General features: G+C 42.6%; 1 protein-coding gene across 3 annotated transcripts in view; it reads right to left on the reverse strand.

Moving 5' to 3' along the window:
* The window catches only part of bpgm (2,3-bisphosphoglycerate mutase), a 31,744-nt gene that overhangs the window by 2,961 nt on the left and 6,528 nt on the right, over positions 1-22,255 (reverse strand). For all 3 annotated transcript variants that reach the window (XM_068058998.1, XM_068058997.1, XM_068058999.1), the window contains one exon: positions 7,205-7,830. In XM_068058998.1, the coding sequence (XP_067915099.1) occupies positions 7,205-7,802 (598 nt within the window). In that variant the 5' untranslated portion in view covers positions 7,803-7,830. The remainder of the gene's footprint in view (positions 1-7,204; positions 7,831-22,255) is intronic.

A 22,255-nucleotide genomic window follows, 5' to 3' on the forward strand; every position in this document is an offset into this window, starting at 1 on the left:
AAATCCATATGGACAACATCCATTGCATTCCCTTGATCAACCTTCTCTATTACTTCAAAAAATTCTATTAGATTAGTCAGACACAATCTGCCTTCTACAAATATGTGCTGGCTCTCCTTAATTAACTCAAAACTCTCCATGTGCCTGTTGATTTTTTTCCCTGATTATCATTTCTAAAACAAGGTGGGAGCAGCATCACTTTGACAGAACCACTCAAACCCTCAACCTCCACCATCTAGAAGGACCAGGGTAGCAATTATGTGTGAACACCATCACCTCCAAGTCACCTACACTCCTGACTTGTGTGAAATTCAGTACTAGGTGAACAGATATTTCCTCCATTTAAATATTGGGAAGACCAAAGCCATCATCTTTGGTCCTCATTACGAACCCTACTCCCTAGTCGCTGCCTCCATCCTTCTCCCTGGCAACTGTCTGAGGCTGAACCAGACTGTTCACAACCTTGGTATCATATTTGACCCGAAGATGAGCTTCTGTTTGCATATCCACGCCATCACTAAGACCACCTATTTTCACCTCCATGCATCACCCGACTTCGCTCATCGGCTTCTGTAACTCTCATCCATTCCTTTGTTACCTCTAGACCTAACCGTTCCAATGCACTACTGGCCAGCCTCCCACATTCAACCACCCGTAACTTGAGGTCATCTAAAGCTCTGCTGCCTGTGTCCTTACTCGCACCAAATCCCGTTCACCCACTACCCAGGTGCTCACTAACCTACACGGGCCCCCGGTTAAGTAGCACCACAATTTAAAAATTCTCAATCTTGTTTTAAAATCCCTTCATGGCCTCACCCCTCACTATCTCTATAACCTTCTCCAGCACCACAACCCTCAAGATATCTGGGCTCATCTAATTCTGGCCTCTTCAGCATCCCCGATTTTAATTGCTCCACCATTGGTGGCCATGCCTTCAGCTGCCAAGGCAATAAGGTTTCTGGTGGTTCAAAGCAAAAAGAAATTCTACCTCTACGATGAACATTGATTGCTGAAGGAATTTGCAGGCTATGCAAATACTCTGTCACCCTCTGGTGGCAGAAATTGGATACTGCCTTTCCACAACTTTAAGAGCCACCTCTCAGTTCTCCCTAGATACACAGGTCCAGCTCCACAGCTCAGGTCGATGAGATTTTTATCCCTAGCTTTGTGCGCAACTCAAATACTTAGAGTATACAACAATATTTCACATACAAAACAGCCAAATAAAGTACAGGCATTTTGCAGCAATCCTTCCAAATAGTTGGCACATCCATATTTTTTCTACTGACTGTATAAAAGAAAAACAGAGCTTAGAATAAATATTTGAATCCCAGACTTTATAGCGTAAACTAATTGTAAATACTGCAAATCACAACAGCTAACAGCATTTTGCCAGCCAACTTGCTTGCACTGAATTAACGACCATCTCTTGCTCCAGGACAAGCAGTAACTACCCCTTGTTTCCACAAGTGTATTGCTTTATAATATGCATGCAGTCACATGCATATAAATCAACAAGATCAGCTGATGCTGCAATCCTGATTTTGCATTACAAATTTTGGAAACTTCATTTTTCAGCCACAGAAATGAAAACAATGGCAGAACTGATCAGACTGATCGGAACAAAAGGAAAGAAAATGACTTATGTAAATTTATATTTCTTTATGCTTGATGCTGGGTGTATGAACTTTCGAAGGGGCTCAAATGAAGTGCCACATAATAGACTTGTTCACAAAACTGAAGTCAATGAGATTAAAAGGGGCAGAGGCAGTATGGATGCAAAATTGTCTAAGAGACAGAAAACAGAGAGTAGTGGTGAACAGTTGCTTTTCAGACTGGAGGGAAGTATACAGTGGTGTCCCACAGGAGTCAGTATTAGGACCGCTGATCTTTTTGATATATATTAATGACCTGGACTTGGATGAAGATGGTATAATTTCAAAGTTTACACATCCACACTGATACAACCCACCCTGCTATTTATAATAATGTTATTTTCCTTTCTAAAACTTAATGTGTCAACATTTTCTCCCTTGATCCCTTCAATACTCCGTACCCTTCTATTCCCTACAATACCCAGCAAAAATTGAAGGGAAACGTCAGTCTCATGATTCATTCCACTGACGTCCTATATGTGCTCAATAATACTAACCAGGGCAATGCAGGTGGGTAAGAGGGAAAAAGATAAAGGGAAAAAGAGTGAAGATGTTGGAAATGCACAGCAAGTTCATCAGCACTAAAAGGCAGAATAGTGTATGGTATAGTGTTTACCAACTTGCCCGTGTTAGCCATATTGCAAGTACAAAGAAAAAAAATCAACTATACAAATGACTGATATCAAATATATATTTTCTTTCTATTTTTGCTGTAGTTCATGCAGCAATGTTTTGTCTACATACTGTACACATTTAATAAGTCTTGCATGGAGTGTAAACAGCTGTATTCTGCTGTTCATTACGGGAAAAATAAAAGCAAACATTTATATAACGCCTCAACACATCCGCCGGGTACTCCAAATTGTTTTATAACCAATGCAAGATTTTGAAGTTATTCAAACAAACGCAGCAACCAACGTCTGCAAATCACATCACAAATGAATTGCCAGCTCATTTGCTTTCAAATGACATTGATTCAGGAAAATCCATTGCTCTTCTATTAATCCCTTGAGACTTCTTTTTTTAAATATCCACCTGAGCAGGGAAACCAGACCTTGGTTTAATGACTTATCTATTACTCTAGACAGAAATACAGGCTGTGGTCAAATCCATTTGAGGCTTGAACCCATAACTTTATGAATCCAGGAGAGACAATGCTGCTAACGTGGCAGTATGGACAGTTAGCTTATGGTTTCAAAATTCTGTAAAGGAGTTTGATTTAAAAAAGCACTTCAGATTTATTAGGCTCATCTCACACTGACAGGTTAACTGTAGACGTTTCTACACTCCTGCGCACAGCAATCTATTAATAAAGCAAGGCGTTGCAAATATGGCTTTGGATGTTCTGCCATTTCTAAATGTCACAAAGTTCATTTCACTCTCTGTAATACAAGCTGCATGGCATATCCAAAAGCTAAGTTTGTTTGTACGATGTATACTTGAACAGATTAGCGATTGGGGCAGTACATCTTAAGATCTAGGATTCCGAGAAATTGGTCAGCTTTTACAAGATAGAAAGTGAATTGGGCAGTATGAAGCTGGATGCCACAAAAGTGTACAACTCTAATCGATGCTCAGCTACAGCAGCAGTAGGCGCACTACAATTGGCCTCAGTGTCCCCAACTCAACCAAGGGGAAAAAAAGCAACCAAGTTTCTCACTGCTGATTAGTATGCTCTAAATTTGGTTGAAAAGTGTAGACGTTGGGGCATGGCAGTCAGTTGTAAGTGTGATGTCCTCAACAGGCAATGAGGCTGCTGTAGGGCTTAGTTATATAAACTGACTTCCACGATTCCTTATTATATATTCTCCATATTTAACATAGCAATGACTGTCAACAAGCACTATTATTGGCCTGCTTAAGGGCCCCAAGTGATTGACTGTAAAATGGCAAGTTTACCAACCGCTATCTAAAAGCCAACTGGTAAAAGGTTCTTCTATTATTAACATTTATTACCATACAACCAGGCGGCCTGTTTGGTGGAAATATTCAAAACGAATCTTAACAGGTGAAACAGCTGCTTGCCAAAACAAAGAATTGCTTGTGCATAGACGCAAGATAATGCTGAGTAGTGCAAAGATGTGTTCAGTCTATGTGGCATTAGGCAAAGCATCCTTATGTGCAGCATACAGGGAGGGTACCACTTTCTCCAAACAGTGTCTTCTTAAGGAAGGAGATAAATTGAACCCTAGTAACGTGTTTGAGACTGCTACAAACAAACAATCAGGGGATGTAGTGCAAGTTCATAAGAGGAATAATACAGTTTTGATTTAAGATATAGAATGCCAGACTGCCCAGGAAGGTAGGGAGGGAAAATTGGATACGTATTTGCAGGAGATTGCTATGGAGGGGTTCTAGTTTTAAGACTAGCCAGATGTACTGTAGTCTTTTGATCCTGTACTTTATGTTTCCTTTAACAGGGAGGCAACATTTAGTATTCCTTGTGTGAGAGAAGACTGCAAATTAAACAACTGTAATAAAAGGTATAATGATAAAGTTGGGGCAGATAATTCTGTGGTGCTCATGAAGCTTGGGGCCATGCAGGCATGGAATGCTGGTGCCCATAGGTCACAAGTGTGTGTGAGAATCAATGCTCCCAAAAGGGGCAAAGGTGGAAAATGTAAATGGCTTAGGTGTAAATCACGGATCATTCACTGAGGCTGAATTAATAAAATTTAAGTCAGTGCCAGGATCCATCTTAAAGATATTCAATTTTGGCAAAGAAACATTATTTTAACTACTAGTAGTGAAAAATGTGGAATAACGGGGTTAATTATTCGATTAGGTATGCCCAGAGGCACTGATTGGGTGCGTAAAATGGAGTATTATTGGGTAAACAGGTCTTGGGGTTCCAAAACCTAGGCATAGATTTGAAGTACCTGTCATGTTTCATGTTCAGAACCAGGAATGTTCTGCACCCATATAAAACAAAGGTGCATTTAAAGGTCCTTCTGCAGTTTAAGATTGCACTTAAAGGGATTAATGTAGAGCTGTGTTTCTCTCGTCATTCTTCATTTTAAAAAAAATGCTTTCATTGATCAGTGTTTGAAAAATGTAACAGAAGATGGCGTTATAAAAGCTTAGATATGTGTACATCTACTGTCCATCAAACCTCAGACATCCATCACTGGTCTTCTCAACAAAGCCAAGGCTCTGATCTTCACCGGAATATCAAACTGCGAATGAACTTTCCATGTGTTCATTTATCAATTGGACTTTGTAACCTTAGAAAAGGACACACACCTACATTTTAGCATATAAGATGGTACAACGTCCCTTGCTATACAAGAGTGTATCCTCAGACTTGCCTGAAGTCACCGGATCTGCTATTACAGGGAATGTACAGCATAGAAACAGGCCGTTCAGCCCAAATGATTCATGCTGGTGTTTATGCTCCACGTAAACCTCCTCCCACCCCTTTTCATCTAATCCAATCAGCACAACCTTCTATTCCTTTCTCTCTCATGTTTATCGAGCTTCCTCTTAAATGCATCTTATGCTAGTCGCCTCAACTACTCTTTGTGTGAGTCCCAAATTCTAACCACTCAGAGTAAAAAAAGTTTCTCCTGAATTCCTCAATTGGATTTATTAATGACTATTTTATATTTACGGGCCATAGTTATGGTCTCCACTAGTGGAAACCTCTTCTCTACGTCTACCTTATCCTACCTGTTCATAATCATAAAAACTTCCACAGATCACCCTTTAGCCTTCTCTTTCTCGATAAAACAAAAGTCCCTGCCTGTTCAATCTTTTACAATAGGTATAACCTCTCAGTGCTGGTATCATCCTTGTAAGTCTTGTTAACACCTTCTCCAGTGCCTCTACTTAGTTTTCATCATATGGAGACCAGTATTATGCATATTACTCCAAGTGTAGTCTAACCAAGGTGCTATACTACTTTAATAACTTCTTTACTTTTCAATTCTATCCCTCTAAAAATGAATCCCAGTGCTTTGTCTGCTTTTTTATGGCCTTATTAACTTATGGTTACTACTTTTAGTGATTTGTGTATCTGGAACCCTAGATCCCTCTGTTTTCTGCCCCATTTACTGGGTGGTGGCATAGTGGTAATGTCACTGGACTAATAATCCAGAGCCCAGTCTAATGCTTTGGGGACACAGGTTCCTCACTACCTCACACTTATCTACACTGAAATTAATTTACAAATTACATATCCATTCTGCATGTTTAATGGTTTGTATTTTCTCACAGCTGTCCTCCATATTAATTTTATCTCCAAGTTGGTGTCATGCACAGAACTTTGAAATTGTACTTCTGATTCCAAATTATTTATGTAAATGATGAACAAACGTGGTCCAAGCACAAATTTTTGAGGAACACCAATTCCCACTTTTTGCCAATCTAAGTAACCACCATAAGCCCCTACTCTTCTCATTTTGTAGCCAGCTCGCTGTCCATTCTGCTACTTGACCCCTGATTCCACATACTCTATATTAGTCATAGATCTACTATGTAGTGCTTCATTGAAGGTCTTTTGAAAATCCAAATATATTACATCTACTATATTACCCTTGTTTACTCTTACTTCTCCAAAGAATTCAATAAGATTGGTCAAGCATGACCTTCCCTTTTGAAATCCATGCTGCCTAATCTGATTACGTTTTCAGTTTCTTGATGTTTTTCTCTTACATTTTTGGAGTCAATATTGCAATATCTTTCCTACTACCTAGTAGCATTAGAAACATTTTAGCAATGTGACCTTTCAGATTTCATACTTAGCAGTCATACTTGATATGCAAAATCCCTGTCACAGATGTACCCAACAGGTTCAAATTACGTGTTTGTAAAATCAGCAAATTACAATTGAACAGGCAGACACTGCACCAATCAAATGTGGGAAAGGCAAGTAGGTAAACTTTGAATGAAAACAACCTATCCTCAATGCCTAGACCAGAGAATCTAATAAATGAAAGAAGGGCAAGTCATGCCAATCAAAACGTCTTAACTACTTTTTTGAAAGAATTTTGTGCCACCATTTGTTTTCCTTCAACTATCTGCACACTGGTTTTTTCATGAAGATAACATGGGCCTCCCCAAAAGGCGGCAAATAGTTGCAAACATGGAGAAACTTACAGCAGCAACAGCCCTCTCATGGACTATTTAGACCACTTTCCCACACAGAGTGCCTGAAAAATGGTATTTAACACCAATGCATTCCACCTCAATAATGCCTTTGAACAATTGACTAGGATGTTGCTGTAAATTATTTTATAGTTTTATAATGGAGATAGAATTTCCCAAATTACACGGTAAGGGTAATCATCTATCTAATTCCTATCTTTCTCTTGCCCCCGAGTTCCTCTTGATCCCAGACACTAGGCATGTAAAGGGTTCTCCTATCTGCTCTTTCCATAGTAGTGTGTCGCCCCCGCCCCCCCCCCCCCCCCCCATACCTACCATACCAAAAAGCTAGTTGAAATGGAGGTCAGGAACTTGCCTACATCCATCTCAACATTCCATGGCAAAGCAAGACATATACGATGACACCATTTAAACCATGATGCAAGGAAATAAAAATATATTACCTTCCAGATGTTTGAGCAGAGCCCTGGCACTGTTTCCATGTGCAGATATTAGAATACATTTCCCCCTTTTCACTTCTGGTGCAATTACATCATTCCAATAAGGCAGCAGTCTATCAAGAACCTCCTTCAAACTCTCAGCTTTGGGTAGCTTGTCTTTTACAACATCACAATAATTGTATCTTCGATCACTGTAAATTTCATAGAAGTACGAATGCGATTCATCAATAGGAGGAGGGGTGATATCATAACTTCTTCTCCAAAGCTTAACTTTTGCTTCTCCGTGAATTGCGGCCAACTCTGCCCGGTTAAGACCAATTAGTGCTCCATAATGACGCTCATTAAGTCGCCATGAACTCTCAGTCTGTACCCATTCTTGCCCCATCTCGTGCAAAACTAGCCATGCAGTTTCAATGGATCGGCTCAAAATGGACGTAAACACAAGATCAAATTCAAATCCTGCTTCTTTTAGGACCTTTCCACAGGTTTGGGCTTCTTTTATACCATTTGGAGTCAATCTCTGATCAACCCAACTGCAAAACCGGTTTTCTTTATTCCAAGCACCTTCACCGTGCCTCAGCAAAACCAGTTTGAACATCATACTGATCTAAATGTTGCTTCAAAGGCTTCTGCAAAACAAAAGAAATAAAATGTTTCACAGAAATGTGGTCATTACAGACTGGATACATAAGTATTTAATATATTAAAATCATGGCAAGTTTAAGATATTTAAAGAGGGAGCAGAAGCCACATGGCTATTCATGCATCACCAAATGCCTGATCACTACATGATACTTAGTTAGTTTGCTATTTTGGATCAGGTCAAAGAAAAGGTCAAAGCACATGCTGTTACCAGTTTATCTAATGTCATACAGTTTATCTGTCATACTACTTATCAGGGAACACAACAAAATAACCTATATTCACAGAATTCGGTGTAGTACAAACTAAAAATCTAAATTTCAAATCAGACATCTTGGGTGGGATTGTATGAGTGCCACGGCGTTCTCGACGGCGGGACCGGAAGCTGTCGTAACTTCTGCTCCGCACGTGATTTTGTATTTAAATTAGCCATGTGGCGACAGGCATGGGGAACACGTGGGATCATGCGGCGCGGGCTGCCTTTCATTGGTGGAACCCGCCAGCACTGCCCCAGTCTTCCTTTCGTGCAAGTATCTTCAGAATAACTTAAATTGAAGCTTTCACTGAAATCAAAGTGTTCTTGCCTCCATTATTTTGTGAAACTCAGAACTAACTTCAGATCATTTATTCTCCCTACAGCCAAAGTCAATGACATGGCAGCCAGCGTTCCGTCCCACAGTTCAGTGATGCCTCCCTGCAGCTTCTCCTCTAGCCTGTCAGGGAAAGGCAGGAGGTCCTCTTCCCTACAGATGGAGTGCAAAGACCCTCTCACCTCACCAAGGTGGCCTGGATGGACGTAGTGGAGGAGGTCTGGAACTGTAGGGTCACTCTTAGAACATGGGTACAATGTTGCAAACGTCTAAATGACCTGCTCAGATCGGTGAGGGTAAGTGCTTTCACTGAAGCTCAATTAATTCTGTCACCCTGGCTCCATTTGTGTTTGACAAGGGGCAGACAAGGCATGCATCAGAATGTCTGATCAGTCTTGGTGACAGACACCAAATGAATTTGCAGAATCCTGGCATCTGGCTTTTGTTTAGAGTGATGGCGTGAAAGCTACTCCAGAATGATTGTTGATGCAGGTATACAATGCATGTTATTTATCATTTCACGTCATTAAATCTGCACTGTATCCTGGAGGATAAATGCATCCATAACCAGACGGAGCAGGGAAAGACGGGTGCAGGAGTGCCCGATATTACAGCCTTTTCAAAAGCTGAGGAGGATGCAGTGCAGATCGCCAGAGAGCAGACAGAGCGTGGCTGACGGTGAGGCAGGATCCTCAAGGCATAAGAATGAAGTGTTCAATGTAGTCTAGCAGCGATATGTGAATGCAGACGAAACGTGAGTGAGAATTTCACATTCACGTTGAACTTATGCTGAATGTTCCTCTTTTTGTCTCCACTCCAGGCGGCTGCACTCTGCCGACAAAATGACAGGAGGGCCTGTAATCCTCCTCTCGGGAGCAAGAAAAAGCCAATTCCCCAGAGGATGCACCATCACCTGCTTCTTCCACCTCCACCAGGGCAGTTACATCCACATAGTCCGTGGGGCGTTTAGGACTAGAAGCAGCGTCACAATCTGGTGGACACAATACAGACACGTCCCAGGAACGGAGGGAGCATGTGCCAGCTGTGTCCCCCTGACAATTGGAGGACTGCTGGGGACCAGGTCCCTCAGCCCCACGCTCACGATGATCCTTCATGTGTTGCTACGAGACGTCTGCTGGATGTGCAGCAAAGCCATGTGGATCATATGGCGGAGATGCCTGAGGTCATGCGTGACTTTGCGCATAGCATGGAGGAGTCCATGCAAGCCATGACATCTGCCATATCTCAGACATATGAGCGTATGGCTTCTTCAGTCAAGAGTCTGGCGAGCTCCGTGGTGAGTCTGATTGAGCACTCAAGCCATAGGCGATCTGACCTGCACTCCATCGCTATATCCACCGGCTCCATGCAACAGAGTCTAAGCAAGAGGGGGATGAGGAACCTGGACCTCCGTACAGGTGCTCCTTCCCCTCAGGGAGACAGGCAGCCTTCTGCAGCCAGATGGAGGAGGAGCATGTGCCAACCCCTGACATTGACTCCTTACCTCCAGCAGGTGAGCACAAGGGGGATATTCAAGCACCAGAGCTGCAGACCTCCAATAAGATGGAGCCATCAAGGCCCGGTACCTCCACAGGATGCCCACCGGTCATCCACAGCAACGGGGCAGCGCAATGAGCAGACTGCTGCCACCTCAGCTGCTAATGTTGGGGTTGCACCTAGACGTAGCAGTAGAAAAAGAAAAACTAAACAATTATGAGCACTAAGATGGCACGGGTGATGTAAATTGTACAAAATGGAAGGAATGTTACAAATATATTTATTAGCTTTAATTTTTGATGCACTCTCGTGAGGTGATGTCGTAAATAGTGAGGAGGAAAGCCTTAGATTACAGGACAACATAGATGGGCTGGAAAGATGGACAGAGCTGTGGCAAATGGAATTTAATCCTGAGAAGTGTGAGGTCTAACAAGGCAAGGGAATATAATAGATGGTAGGACCTTTGGAAGTTCAGAGGGTCAGAGGGACCTTGGTGTACTTGTCCATAGATCACTGAAGGCAGCAGCACAGATAGATAAATGGTTAGGAAGGCATATGGGATACTTGCCTTCATTAGCCGAGGCATATATATAAAAGAACAGGGAGGTTATGATGGAGCTGTATAAAACGCTAGTTAGGCCATAGCTGGAGTACTGTGTACAGTTGTGGTCGCCACACTAAAGGAAGGATGTGATTGCACTGGAGAGGGTGCAGAGGAGATTCATCAGGATGTTGCCTGGGCTGGAGCATTTCAGCTATGAAGAGAGACTGAAAAGGCTAGGGTTGTTTTCCTTCGAACAGAGAAGACTGTGGGGGTACCTGATAGAGGCATACAAAATTATGAGGGGCATAGATAGGGTACATAGGAAGAAACTTTTTCCCTTAGCGGAGGTGTCATAGAGTTATACAGCACAGAAACAGGCCCTTCGGCCCATTGTGTCTGTGCCGGCCATCAAGCACCTAACTATTCTAATCCCATTTTCCAGCACTTGGCCCGTAGCCTTGTAATAACCAGGGGGCATAGATTTAAGGCAAGGGGCAGGAGGTTTAGAGGGGATTTGAGGAAAAAAAATTTCACCCCGAGGGTGGTTGGAATCTGGAACACACTGCCTGAAGAGATGGTAGAGGCAGGAACCCTCACAACATTTAAGAAGTATTTAGATGAGCACTTGAAATGCCATAGCATACAAGGCTACAGGCCAAGTGCTGAAAAATGGGATTAGAATAGATAGGTGCTTGATGGCCAGCACGAACATGATGGGCCGAAAAGCCTGTTTCTGTGCTGTATAACTCTATTAGTTCTAGATAAGAAGGTACATTTATTTTGAAGGCCAATGTCTGGCACCCATTGATGCTTGCAAAGGATTTACCAAAGAGTCCAGTGTGATTTAATCCTTGACATTGTAGCCTTCAGTCTGCAATGATGGCTATTTCTGCTTCAACATTTATCACTTGAACCTTTACCAACATAATATCCACTTTCAGTTCTGTGGTCATCCCGTTACATTAGTTGCATAGGTGCTGTGGTGGGTCTCTCGTTGACGATAAACGACTAGATATGCCTCTCACATCAAAGTGCTGCAAAGCTGCAGCATCCTCTGTGTGAGGGTCTCAGCCTTGATGCAGGACACCATTTCCATGGAGACACATGGCCCTTTTAATAAAGGTGAGAGCCGACAGGTCGTTAGAATCAAGTTAACCTGATTTGAAGATGTACCTGTCATAACAGCCCTTCTTTTAAATTGCAGCTCTGCATCAGAACACAGGCCTACATTAACAAATGTAGATTGTTTTCCTTCCATCCAAATAGATTTCCTTCCATCCAAATAGATTTCATCAAGTGACTCAATGTTGGTTGAAAGGTTCTCTCTGATGTCCTTTGCACATCTCTCCATGGCCCTTATATTCATAGCAGCAAAATTTGCATTGTTGCCCTCCTCACTTGCCTGGTATCGCAGATGCAACATTTTCTGGAAGAATAATGCAAACTGTGAGTCCAATCAAGGAATGCAGGTCGATTGGGAGGAGACAAATGATGGTGGTTGGGATCTCCTGCTGCATGCAAATGTAAGGCACATAATCGTGATCTGCTCATGACTTTCTTGGTTCTGCTGAATGACGTAAAACTGCCCTTTTTCTAAAACTTTTCTCTTGTCTACAGTTGAAAAGCTGCATAGACATGAGTCTCATACACACAATCTGTCTTCTAACATGCGAACAGTTACAGAGGGAGAGACTGAGGAGGGATCTTGGCAATGAGGATCTGAGGATGACTGCTGTGCCTTCTGTTGCACTCCATGCAAACTGTGACCATGTCTAACTGTCAGGTTGTGCAATGCACAGCAGAGAGCAATTAATCATGAGACCCTCTGTGATACATACTCAAGAGCCCCTCCAAACTTTCAAGGCAGTGGAATCGCATTTTCAACATGCCAATGGTCTGCTTAATGATGGCTGTAGTGGATGAGTGAGGAGCATCGTATCGATCTTCAGCTGCGCTTTGAGGATGCTGCACTGGTGTCATTAACCATGCTCAAAAGGGGCAGCCCTTGTCACCCAGGATGCAGCTGTCAGATTCTGCTGTTTCATCAAACTTTTAACTCAGCTGTGAATTATGCAAAATGTGGGAGTCGTGCATAAACATGCATGATTCTTTTCCTATGGTCACAAACCAGTTTTATGTTCAAACAGTGGAAGCCTTTGCGAATGCCAAATTCTGCAAGCTGTTGCCACGGAGCTCTAATGACCACATGAGTGCACTCAATCACCCCTTGAACTGTATGGAAACTAGCGATGTAGCCAAAGGGCGCAGACCTTGCTGCCTGGCTGTCCTCGTCTACAGGAAGTAGATGAAATCATCGGCACGACAGAACAGAGCATTGGTCACCTCTTTGATGCACCTATGGGTCACAGAGATGCCATATGTTGCCTGTTGATCCCTGGTAGCAAAGAAATTGAGTGCAATAGTAACCTTGAGGATAAGTGGCATGGGGTTCCCAACGAAAACAAGTGGCTGCAAGTAATGCTGAAGAATCATATACATTTCTGTCACCATTGCACATCGCATCCTCATGCGCCTCTGGCATTGCCTCTCTGATATCTGAAGGTAATATGTCCTTGTCCTGAGGATACAATGACACGTCAGCCCCCGTCCTTGATAATGCCTTTCCTGGATGGCTTCATTATGAGCAGCCTCAACCTCTTGCACTGCCTGCTGTTCCTGTTGAGGCATCATCCGTTGATGGCCAAGATCCCTCCTCGGTCTCTCCCTCTGCAATTGTTCGCATGTTAAAGGACAGATCGTGTGTATGAGACTCATGTCTCTGCAGCTTTTCAATTGTAGTCAAGAGAAAAGTGTTGTAAAACTGCCCTTTTTCTGCCATTCAGCAGAACCATGAAAGTCATGAGCAGATCGCGATTATGTGCCTTACATTTGCATGCAGCAGGAGATCCCACCCACCATCATTTGTCTCCTCCCAATGGACTTGCATTCCTTGACTGGACTCACGGATTGCATTCTTCCAGAAAATGTTACGTCTGCGATACCAGGCAAGTTTTCCCACCTTCCAACCTCCTCCTGTCACCTTCCAGTCTGCACCCATCACCCTTGACCTACTCAACTTAACCTACTCCCTTCCCCATTACCATAGAACCTCCCCCCATTATTGTGGACTAGCTCATCAATTTATACATGCCATCCCTCCACCGTATCCAAACTCTCATCACCATCCAACTGTCGACTCTCACCCTTGAACCTCCAAGAATCCCCCTTGATATAGTTACAGATTCCCAAACCCTTCCTTATGGCGACCTCGAATACCCAACCCTAAGTCTCAACCTTCCCCCCACTATATACAATTACCCCCTGTGACTATGACTGTATTTCTGCCAGCCAGTACCCTGATGTGGATACTCAGGACTCCGATGACAACAACAGCGATCCTCCCTCCTTTTAGGCCTCTCATGACCATCAGTTTTGTGACAGGAACACTTCAACCCACCACCCCCTGGAACTGCACACAGCCAGCCTCATCATCAAAACCAGCCACTATACACCCTGGATCCTCCTTCCTCCCTCCCCTGCTCCTCCACGCACCCAACTACAAACTCTGGAAGCTGCCTCCCTCCCTCCCCTGCACCCAAGACCCCACCATTTCCTCTCCGACTACCCTCTCCTGCTGCTCCATGCACTCGAGGCCCTACCCTGCCCTGCCTGACTACCTTCCCCGATCCTCCATGTAGCCCCTGCCTATGCCATTGCCACCATCCCGAGATGATTCACACTTGCTGGTGCTGAACCTGGAGGCAAACATCCATCGCAATGCTGGTGTTAGTTTAGCGGCTATGTGAAAGAGAGGACAGCACAGTCCTGAGATTCAACTGCACAAATCCAAATGTTGCACTCCACACTGAAACATTTGTGAAGCGGGTGGCACGGGAATATTGTTCGCCATTCACTTAATCTGGCAGGTAGGACTCAATCCTAACTATGCATAGGGTAATGAGTATTCAAAGCTGCAATCCGCAACCCCCCGATGACTTAATTCCTTTAAGATATCCTGTCGTTGGAAATCTGAGAAAACACCTTTTGCCTAATTATATTGGCCCTCGCCACCAAAACCTCCGCAGCCGACTGCATAAAACTACCCGCCCCCCCCCATCTATTTCCTCTTTCCAATTAGGTTCCAACCTATGTCAGCAGAAACAAGAGAATTAGAAAGTAATGTGTTTAAAAGAGAAAAATAATATGTTTAGGCAGTTCCCATTCATATACATGATAACATGAGGTAACAAAGTTAATAAAAAACAACAATCTGAAGATTAACTCGATATAAAACGTTTCAAACTTCATGGTTACCTGCAAGGCTTGAGGGAGAAACAAAGCTACTTTCTAACAAAGATTGTGCTTCCTTCAGTTATGTACACGGCAGCAAATTATTTTCAAATGAAGGTCAACAGTTACTCAAATCCAAGAAGGCTTGGTCGCAATTTCTGGTGACATTTAAAGATTTGTAGCTGTTTGAATCTTTTGAGCTATTTAGCATTCTCAAGAGAATAATTCAAGCCAGTTTCAGCTACTGCAGTGATTAATTTTCAAAGAACTAGATAGATTTTATATATAATATATATAAAACACATGTTCATCTGTTAAATAAATTCATTTAAGTATTTAAAATTAAAGTGAGCTCCATTTTGAAGACAAGAGAGAAAGCTTACGAAGACATAGGGTTATTCCAGCAGCTAAATATAACAGACACGTTGTTCTGTTCTCATATAGTATCCAGCACCAAGTCTCTTTCACCCATTGCTCCATCCTCGCTGATGTACACTGGGTCCTGATCCCCTGTACCTCAAATTTAAATCTCTTTATGGCCTCACTCCTCCCATCTCTAATCTATTTCAGCCCAATAACCACCTTTTTCTCACATCACCAGCCATCCCTCCAACCCCGAACTCTCAGTTTTTCCAATTCTGGCCTTGTTCTGACGTCCACCCATTCCCACTACCACCCACCATGCACCAACCTTAACCCCCACTTCCCACACACCTCTCCCAAAACCGCACTGCATCTCCTTCTCCTCTGTAAGAAACTCCCTAATACAAAGACCAGAAATTTAGAGCAAGGGTAGAAAAGACCCATAACAGGTAAGACCAGCATCCTGCATGTATTTGTAGGTCCACGTTGCCACAATAGAAAACTGCCACAAAACACTCTTCAGGACTCATGCCTCTTCCTTTTCTCGTTCTCATTGCAAAAAGAAAATTACATCGGTCCATGTTCAGACACTTAAGCCAAACTGCATTTAGTCTATCTACTATAGTTAGTGTTACTGTAAACTTGCTATCAGGTGATAATTCGAATGCATATCATATTTATTTGAGACATAATAGCAACAATTTAGACACTTTTTGGAACAATCTATTAAACAGATTTATAGGAAGAGTCATTTATAGAAGCAAACAGTATAGAAGAGATACTGAACAGTTCACATTCAACTCAGAAGTTGATCAGTCAAATAAGGCAGACAAATCCCTTTTAAATGTAAACCAGGTTAAGTTTATCAATAGATATACCCAATTTGAATCATTACATTGGGTAAGTTAGCAGTTCTTACCTGGAAAACTGCATTCTGAACAGCTTGAGCTAGACAAGGAATGAGCTCTGGGCACGGGCCTTTAACCAACCATATCAATCCCACAGGAGCAGGTCATGGTGTAGCTGTGTCTCAAATTCCTACTTACCACAGTGCTGTAATTTCATCTGCAGCAGGAAATTAATATTCCTTCTTTTTAAAATCAGTGTCATATTGATCAAGCCCTCTAATTTTCTTCTGTAAAATAAATTCAGCTCTGCAAGCCTTGGAATGAATATGCTCCTGATCTCCGAACACTCAAAACATCCAAGTATTTTAAAGTAGAAGCCCAAAATATTCTAAATCCAGTCTCACAAGTTATCTGTACATGGGCAACTAGTAATCAAAATGCCTGTAAGATGGATTCTAGTGTACTTGCTTATAGCTTCAAATTGCCATGACTTCACTTTGAATCCAATAAACAACATTTCAATTATTCAAGTGGCAGGCAGATTTCACCGAGTATATGCTGAAAATGTCTCATTCTTTAGGACAAAAACTTTATGCAAGACAATTTACTTCGGGACTTGCATGTGTCCAATGCGACACAAACTGCTATTTCTAAATAAAAGGCTGACAACAGTTAGCTTAATGTATTTAACATTGGTACAGTTCACAAATAAAAACTTTCAGGTAATTTCCAAAAGCTACCCCCCCAGGGTTAGTTAAAAAAGGCTAATTTTAGAAATCAGATGAGGCATTTGTAGAAGACTAATCATTCTGTGAAACTAGCTTATTTCTATACTCGAGCCATGAATAAGTTGCAATCTCAATGGCCTGCTCTAACTGGTCAATTTGCTCCTGAGTAACACTGAATCACTGGTAAGAGGCCAAAAGGAGGGATATTGCATAGCCAATATTAAACACTTGAAAGATACTAAGGTCATGGAATAGGTCAAGGATGTCAAATGAAAAAGGAATTTTACCATATATACCCACATACACGGCAACTTACCTACAAGATGATGCTCCCAAATTCCCCACCCTCCCCCCACCAAAAAAGCCCCAAGATTGTATTACAAAAATTCATTAACATTTTCAATTTTGCATCAGCTGGTGTCCATAAACATGTGCATTTTCTGTCCTTCCTTACTTTAGCCAGCAATTCCTATTTACTCTGCTTTGGTATTTAAATAACAAATCTCTCTCCACAGTAATGGCTGCTGCAGCTTTCAAATTTCCTCTCGTGCATTCATTCTGCCTGTGGAAGTTGGAAGAGTTACTGTTTAAATATCACAGCAGTCAACGTCATGCTCAAGCAAGGAAAAATTATGAACTATATAATGAATTTATGAAACAAACCCAGACTTGAGGCATGCCAAAGCGGCCTGGATTCAAACTGACCTATCATGAGAAAAGATTGTGACTGGTGATGGCGGCGTGCGAGTGAAGCGGCAGCACATTCTGGAACAATCGTAGCAGAATCAGTGTTGATTTTAATTCAGTTATTAGTTCAAAAGTGAAAAATCCATCTATTCCAGTGAAGAGGAAGGATCCTGCTGAAGATCATTACCTTTAAACTACATACAGGCAGAGACTGGAGTTGCTCTTGAACGCCCTACCTGAGAAATTGAACCAGGCTTTCGCCATTGAACTGTGACTGAGATATAACAAGAGAAGTCTGCAACAATGTATGCATGCATACTCCTGAACCTTCAGACTTTTTTTTATTTCCTTCAGTGAACCAGAAAAAAACGGAAATGCATTCTTGCACCGTTTCAAGTCTTCACCCTAGGGAGAAAGCAAGTTTTACAGCCAACTCTTTTTGAAACCATCAGACCTAAACACATGTTATATTTTAATCTATATATTTTCTTGGATGTGTCTATCTGCATGTGTGAGAGAATGGGCGAAGTTACCTACATTTTCGGGTGCTGTATAATGAACATTTATCTTTCTTTTAAACTTATGAGAAAACCTGTCATTTGCCTGTTTGTTGACCATTAAAACACTCATGGGTTAAAACACCTTTTAAAAACACACTGTGTGACGCAAATCACACATGCCAAATGGAAAATATTAATTTTGTCAGATGGAACTCTGCTTGACACTTTTGACTGGACGTTACAAATAACTTTTAAAAAGCAAAACAGAACAGCTAAAGATGGCCATGCACAATTTGCATATGAGACGCCAAAGGCTGGCTGAGAGACAGAGGTAAATTACCCAGTCTAGCTAGAACAACGGGAGTGCTCCCTGATTCAATTAACGAGAATGGTTTTGTCAATAGTAGTGATCAAAAGCCATCGACGCCCTTTGACTTTGAAAGAACCAACCCCCCGCCCCCCACCAAGTATGTCTGAAGAACTTTGAATTTCAAACAACCTTCCAGAGACTTCTGTTTTCAAACAAAGAGGTGGTCACATGACATACCCGCTGATGTAGCACTGAATTTGTGAATTGTGCCTCAGAAAGAAAGGGATGATAAATAAACTTCAAGAGAAAAGCACCTCTTTCTCTGTTTGCCTATCCAGCAAAGTCCCGGGGAATCTCAGCTGCAGCAAAACCTCAAGACCACAGAGCCTTACAGATGACAACCAAGAAGGATAAAGCCTCTCTTCAGCCTCCCGGAACCAGAGAAGCAAGCCTGAATTGTGCACATGGCCCCAGCAAGGGCTTCAAGATTTTAACTTCAACAAAGGACATTGAAACTCAGTATCTGAATTCCACTTATTACAGACTTTACTTCAACCTCCCAACTCTACTTTTCCCCTTTGTATCTATTTGTGTGTGTGTGCCTATTGTATGAATGGGAGCGTGGATGCGTCGTGTATTTTAGTAATTCTAACTGGTTTAGAGTGATAAGGCTAATAAACTTACATCTTTCTTGTTTAAATTCAAGAAAACCTGTCTGATTGGTTCATTTGCAATTGTAATTCGAGGAACAAGTGCTCACTGAGTTGGTAAGTTAAACCACTGTGTTTAAAAGAATAAACCCTGTTGCGGTCAAATCAAATAGGAGCAAAAGGAGAGCCTGAGACCCCTTCCTCACCTGATCCTAACTGTCTAGTCAATTGGGAGGTGAAAAAAGGGGAAACCGTCCCCATCATCTTCCATCTGTCCATAACAACAATAGGTGATATGAATGCATCACAATCCTTGTGGTGCTGAGTTAGCTATTTTAATGAAATTGCTGCATTCGGAAGGAAATCCAAAGACAATCCAAACAGGCACATCAATTTCTAGTTTGAATTTGGTCACTCTTGAAAGCAGCATCCTCCATATAGTAAAAGATGTCTGTCTTTTGTTCATGATTAATATACATAATATAGTTTTGTACATCCTGCAGCACCCAGCATAAGCGATTAGACATAAGGGAGAAACACATAATTAGATACATGCTACAATCTTATTATGGTCAACATTATCAGGGCTGCTTCCAAAATAGTTTTTGTTAATAATCTAGCCTCATTCCTGTAATATGATGACCTATTTCTTCCCAAGGTAGGTAAATTGTTTTTGTAGTCAAAGATATTGCTATGGGAGGGAAATAAACTAGCACCCAACTGTTAGAAATCCCCACAGTTCTAAGTCACAGACTCACAATCATTACAGTGCAGGAGGCCAATCGGCCCATCATGTCCACACCGGCTCTCTGAAAGAACAATTCCCTCGGTTCCATTCCCCTGCCTTCTCCCCATAACCCTGCACATTCTTCCTTTTCATGTAACTGTCTAATTCCCTTTTGAATGCTTCAATTGAACCTGCCTCCATCATGTTCTCAGGCAGCACATTCCAGATTCTAATCACTTGCTGCGTGAAAAAAGTTTTTCCTCATGTCACTTTTGCTTCTCTTACCAAATACTTTAAATCTGTGCCCTCCCGCTCTCGGTCCTTTCATGAGTGGGAACAGTTTCTCTCTAATTACTCTGTCCAGACCCCTCATGATTTTGAATACCTATCAAATCACCTCTCAGCCTTCTCATCTCCAAGGAAAACAGTCCTAACCTCTCCAATCTATCTTCATAACTGAAATTTCCCATCCCTGGAACCATTCTCGTGAATCTTTTCTGTACTCTCACCAATATCCTCATGTCTTTCCTCAAGTGCGGCGCCCAGAATTGGACGCAATACTCCAGCTGAGGCCTAACTAGTGTCTTATGCAAGTTCAACATAACTTCCTTGCTCTTGTACTCTATTCCCCTATTAATAAAGCCCAGGACACTGTATGCTTTATGAACCGCTCTCTCAACTTGTCCTGCCACCTTCAATGACTTCTGCACATATACACCCAAGCCCCTCGGCTACTGATTGAAATTTTAACATCACATTGCTGCTTAACTAGGAGTCGATGTAGATCAGCAAGCACAGGGTGATGGATGAATCGTATTTGGTGAGTTAGGATATAGGCAACAGAGTTTTGGATACTTCAGGTTTACGGAAGACAGAACATGGGAATCCGGCCAGAAAGTGTCAAGTCTGGAGGTAAGAAAAGCAGGATGAGGGTTTCAGCAACAGGTGCACTGAGGCAGGGGTGGGGTCAGGCAATGTAATAGAGGTGAAAATAGGTGGTCTTAGTGATGGCGTGGATTTATGGTCAAAAGCTCATCTTGGGGTCAAATACGACACCAAGGTTATAAGCAGCTTGGGTCAGCCTCAGACGGTTGCCAGGGAGAGGGATGGAGTCAGTGGCAAGGGAAAAAAGTTTGTGCTGGAGATCAAAGATAATGACTTCAATCTTTCCAATATTTAGTTGGGGAAATTTCTGCTGTACTGGATATTGGACAAGTTGTCAGAATTTAGAGACTGCAGAGGGGTCGAGAGAGGTAATGGTGATGTAGAGCTGGGTGTCATCAGTGTACAAATGGAAATTGACATTGTGTTTTCAGATAATATCACTGAGGGCCAGCATGTGGATGAGGAGTATGAGGTGGTTAAGCAGAGGTGGGACACTAGAGGTAACGGTGTGCAAGCAGGAAGAAAAGCCTTTGTAGGCGATTCTCTGGCTACAACTGGATAGATAAGAATGGAACCAGGCAAGTACGGTTCCACCCATCTGGATAAATGGAGGAGAGCTGTTGGAGGAGGGTGGTGTGGTCAACCTTGTCAAAGGTGCAGACAAATCAAGAAGGACGAGGAGGGTCAGATCACTTTTGTCACAGTCACATAGAATGTCATTTGTGGCTTTAATATGAGCCGTTTCAGTGCTGTGGCAGGAATGAGAACCTGATTGGAGGAATCAACCACGGAAACATGGTTTGGAAGGTGACAGTACCTGCAATGATATAAAAACAAGAAATGCTGGAAATACTCAGCAGGTCTGGCAGCCTCTGTGAAGCAGAGTTAATGTTTCAGGTCAGTGTTCCTTCTTCAGAACTGACAAATATTAGAAATGTAAAATGTTTTAAGTAAGTAAAGCAGGGGGGGGGGGTGGGACAAGAGATAACAAAAGAGGTGTTGATAGGACAAGGTTACAGAGAATAACTGACCCAAAGTGATTCCTGACAACGCAGCCTGCCACTGACGTAAGCAGGCTGCGCCGCGGTGCGCACATGCGCAGACGGTCTCCTGCTCTCTGCGCATGCACTGCGTTCCGGCTTGCCAGGGCTGGTTAGCGCATGCGCCGTTGACGTCATCGCGTGACGTGTGCTTCTTCGCGCAACACGCCTGGTCAGCCTCTGCGCATGCGCTTTATGCAACCCCAACGGGTATTCACGTATGCGTCAATCTTCTGATATTCACGCATGCCTCAAAGCTTCGGCGCGAGTTTCTGAAAGTGGAAGGAGGAGAGGTTTCATCGGGCATTTTCTCACATTTTATCGCAATTATTTAGTCGTTTTGGAGATTTCAGTCTGCTTCATTTTTATTAGAAAGAGGAGATTGCTCCAAGGTAAGTTGCTCTGCTGTTGTAAGTTGCTCTGAAAATATTTCCATTGTCTGGGGCACTGCATGTGCTCCAGTCCCTGTTGTAAATTGCTCTGAAAATATTTCCATTGTCTGGGGCACTGCATGTGCTCCAGTCCACTGCACTTTTCTTTTGGGCCTCCTTATCTCGAGACAATGGATACGCGCCTGGAGGTGGTCAGTGGTTTGTGAAGCAGCGCCTGAAGTGGCTATAAAGGCCAATTCTAGAGTGACAGGCTCTTCCACAGGTGCTGCAGAGAAATTTGTTTGTCGGGGCTGTTGCACAGTTGGCTCTCCCCTTGCGCCTGTCTTTTTTCCTGCCAACTACTAAGTCTCTTCGACTCGCC

This window comes from Heterodontus francisci, chromosome 27 (assembly GCF_036365525.1).
Source record: "Heterodontus francisci isolate sHetFra1 chromosome 27, sHetFra1.hap1, whole genome shotgun sequence".
NCBI classification, from domain to species: domain Eukaryota; kingdom Metazoa; phylum Chordata; class Chondrichthyes; order Heterodontiformes; family Heterodontidae; genus Heterodontus; species Heterodontus francisci.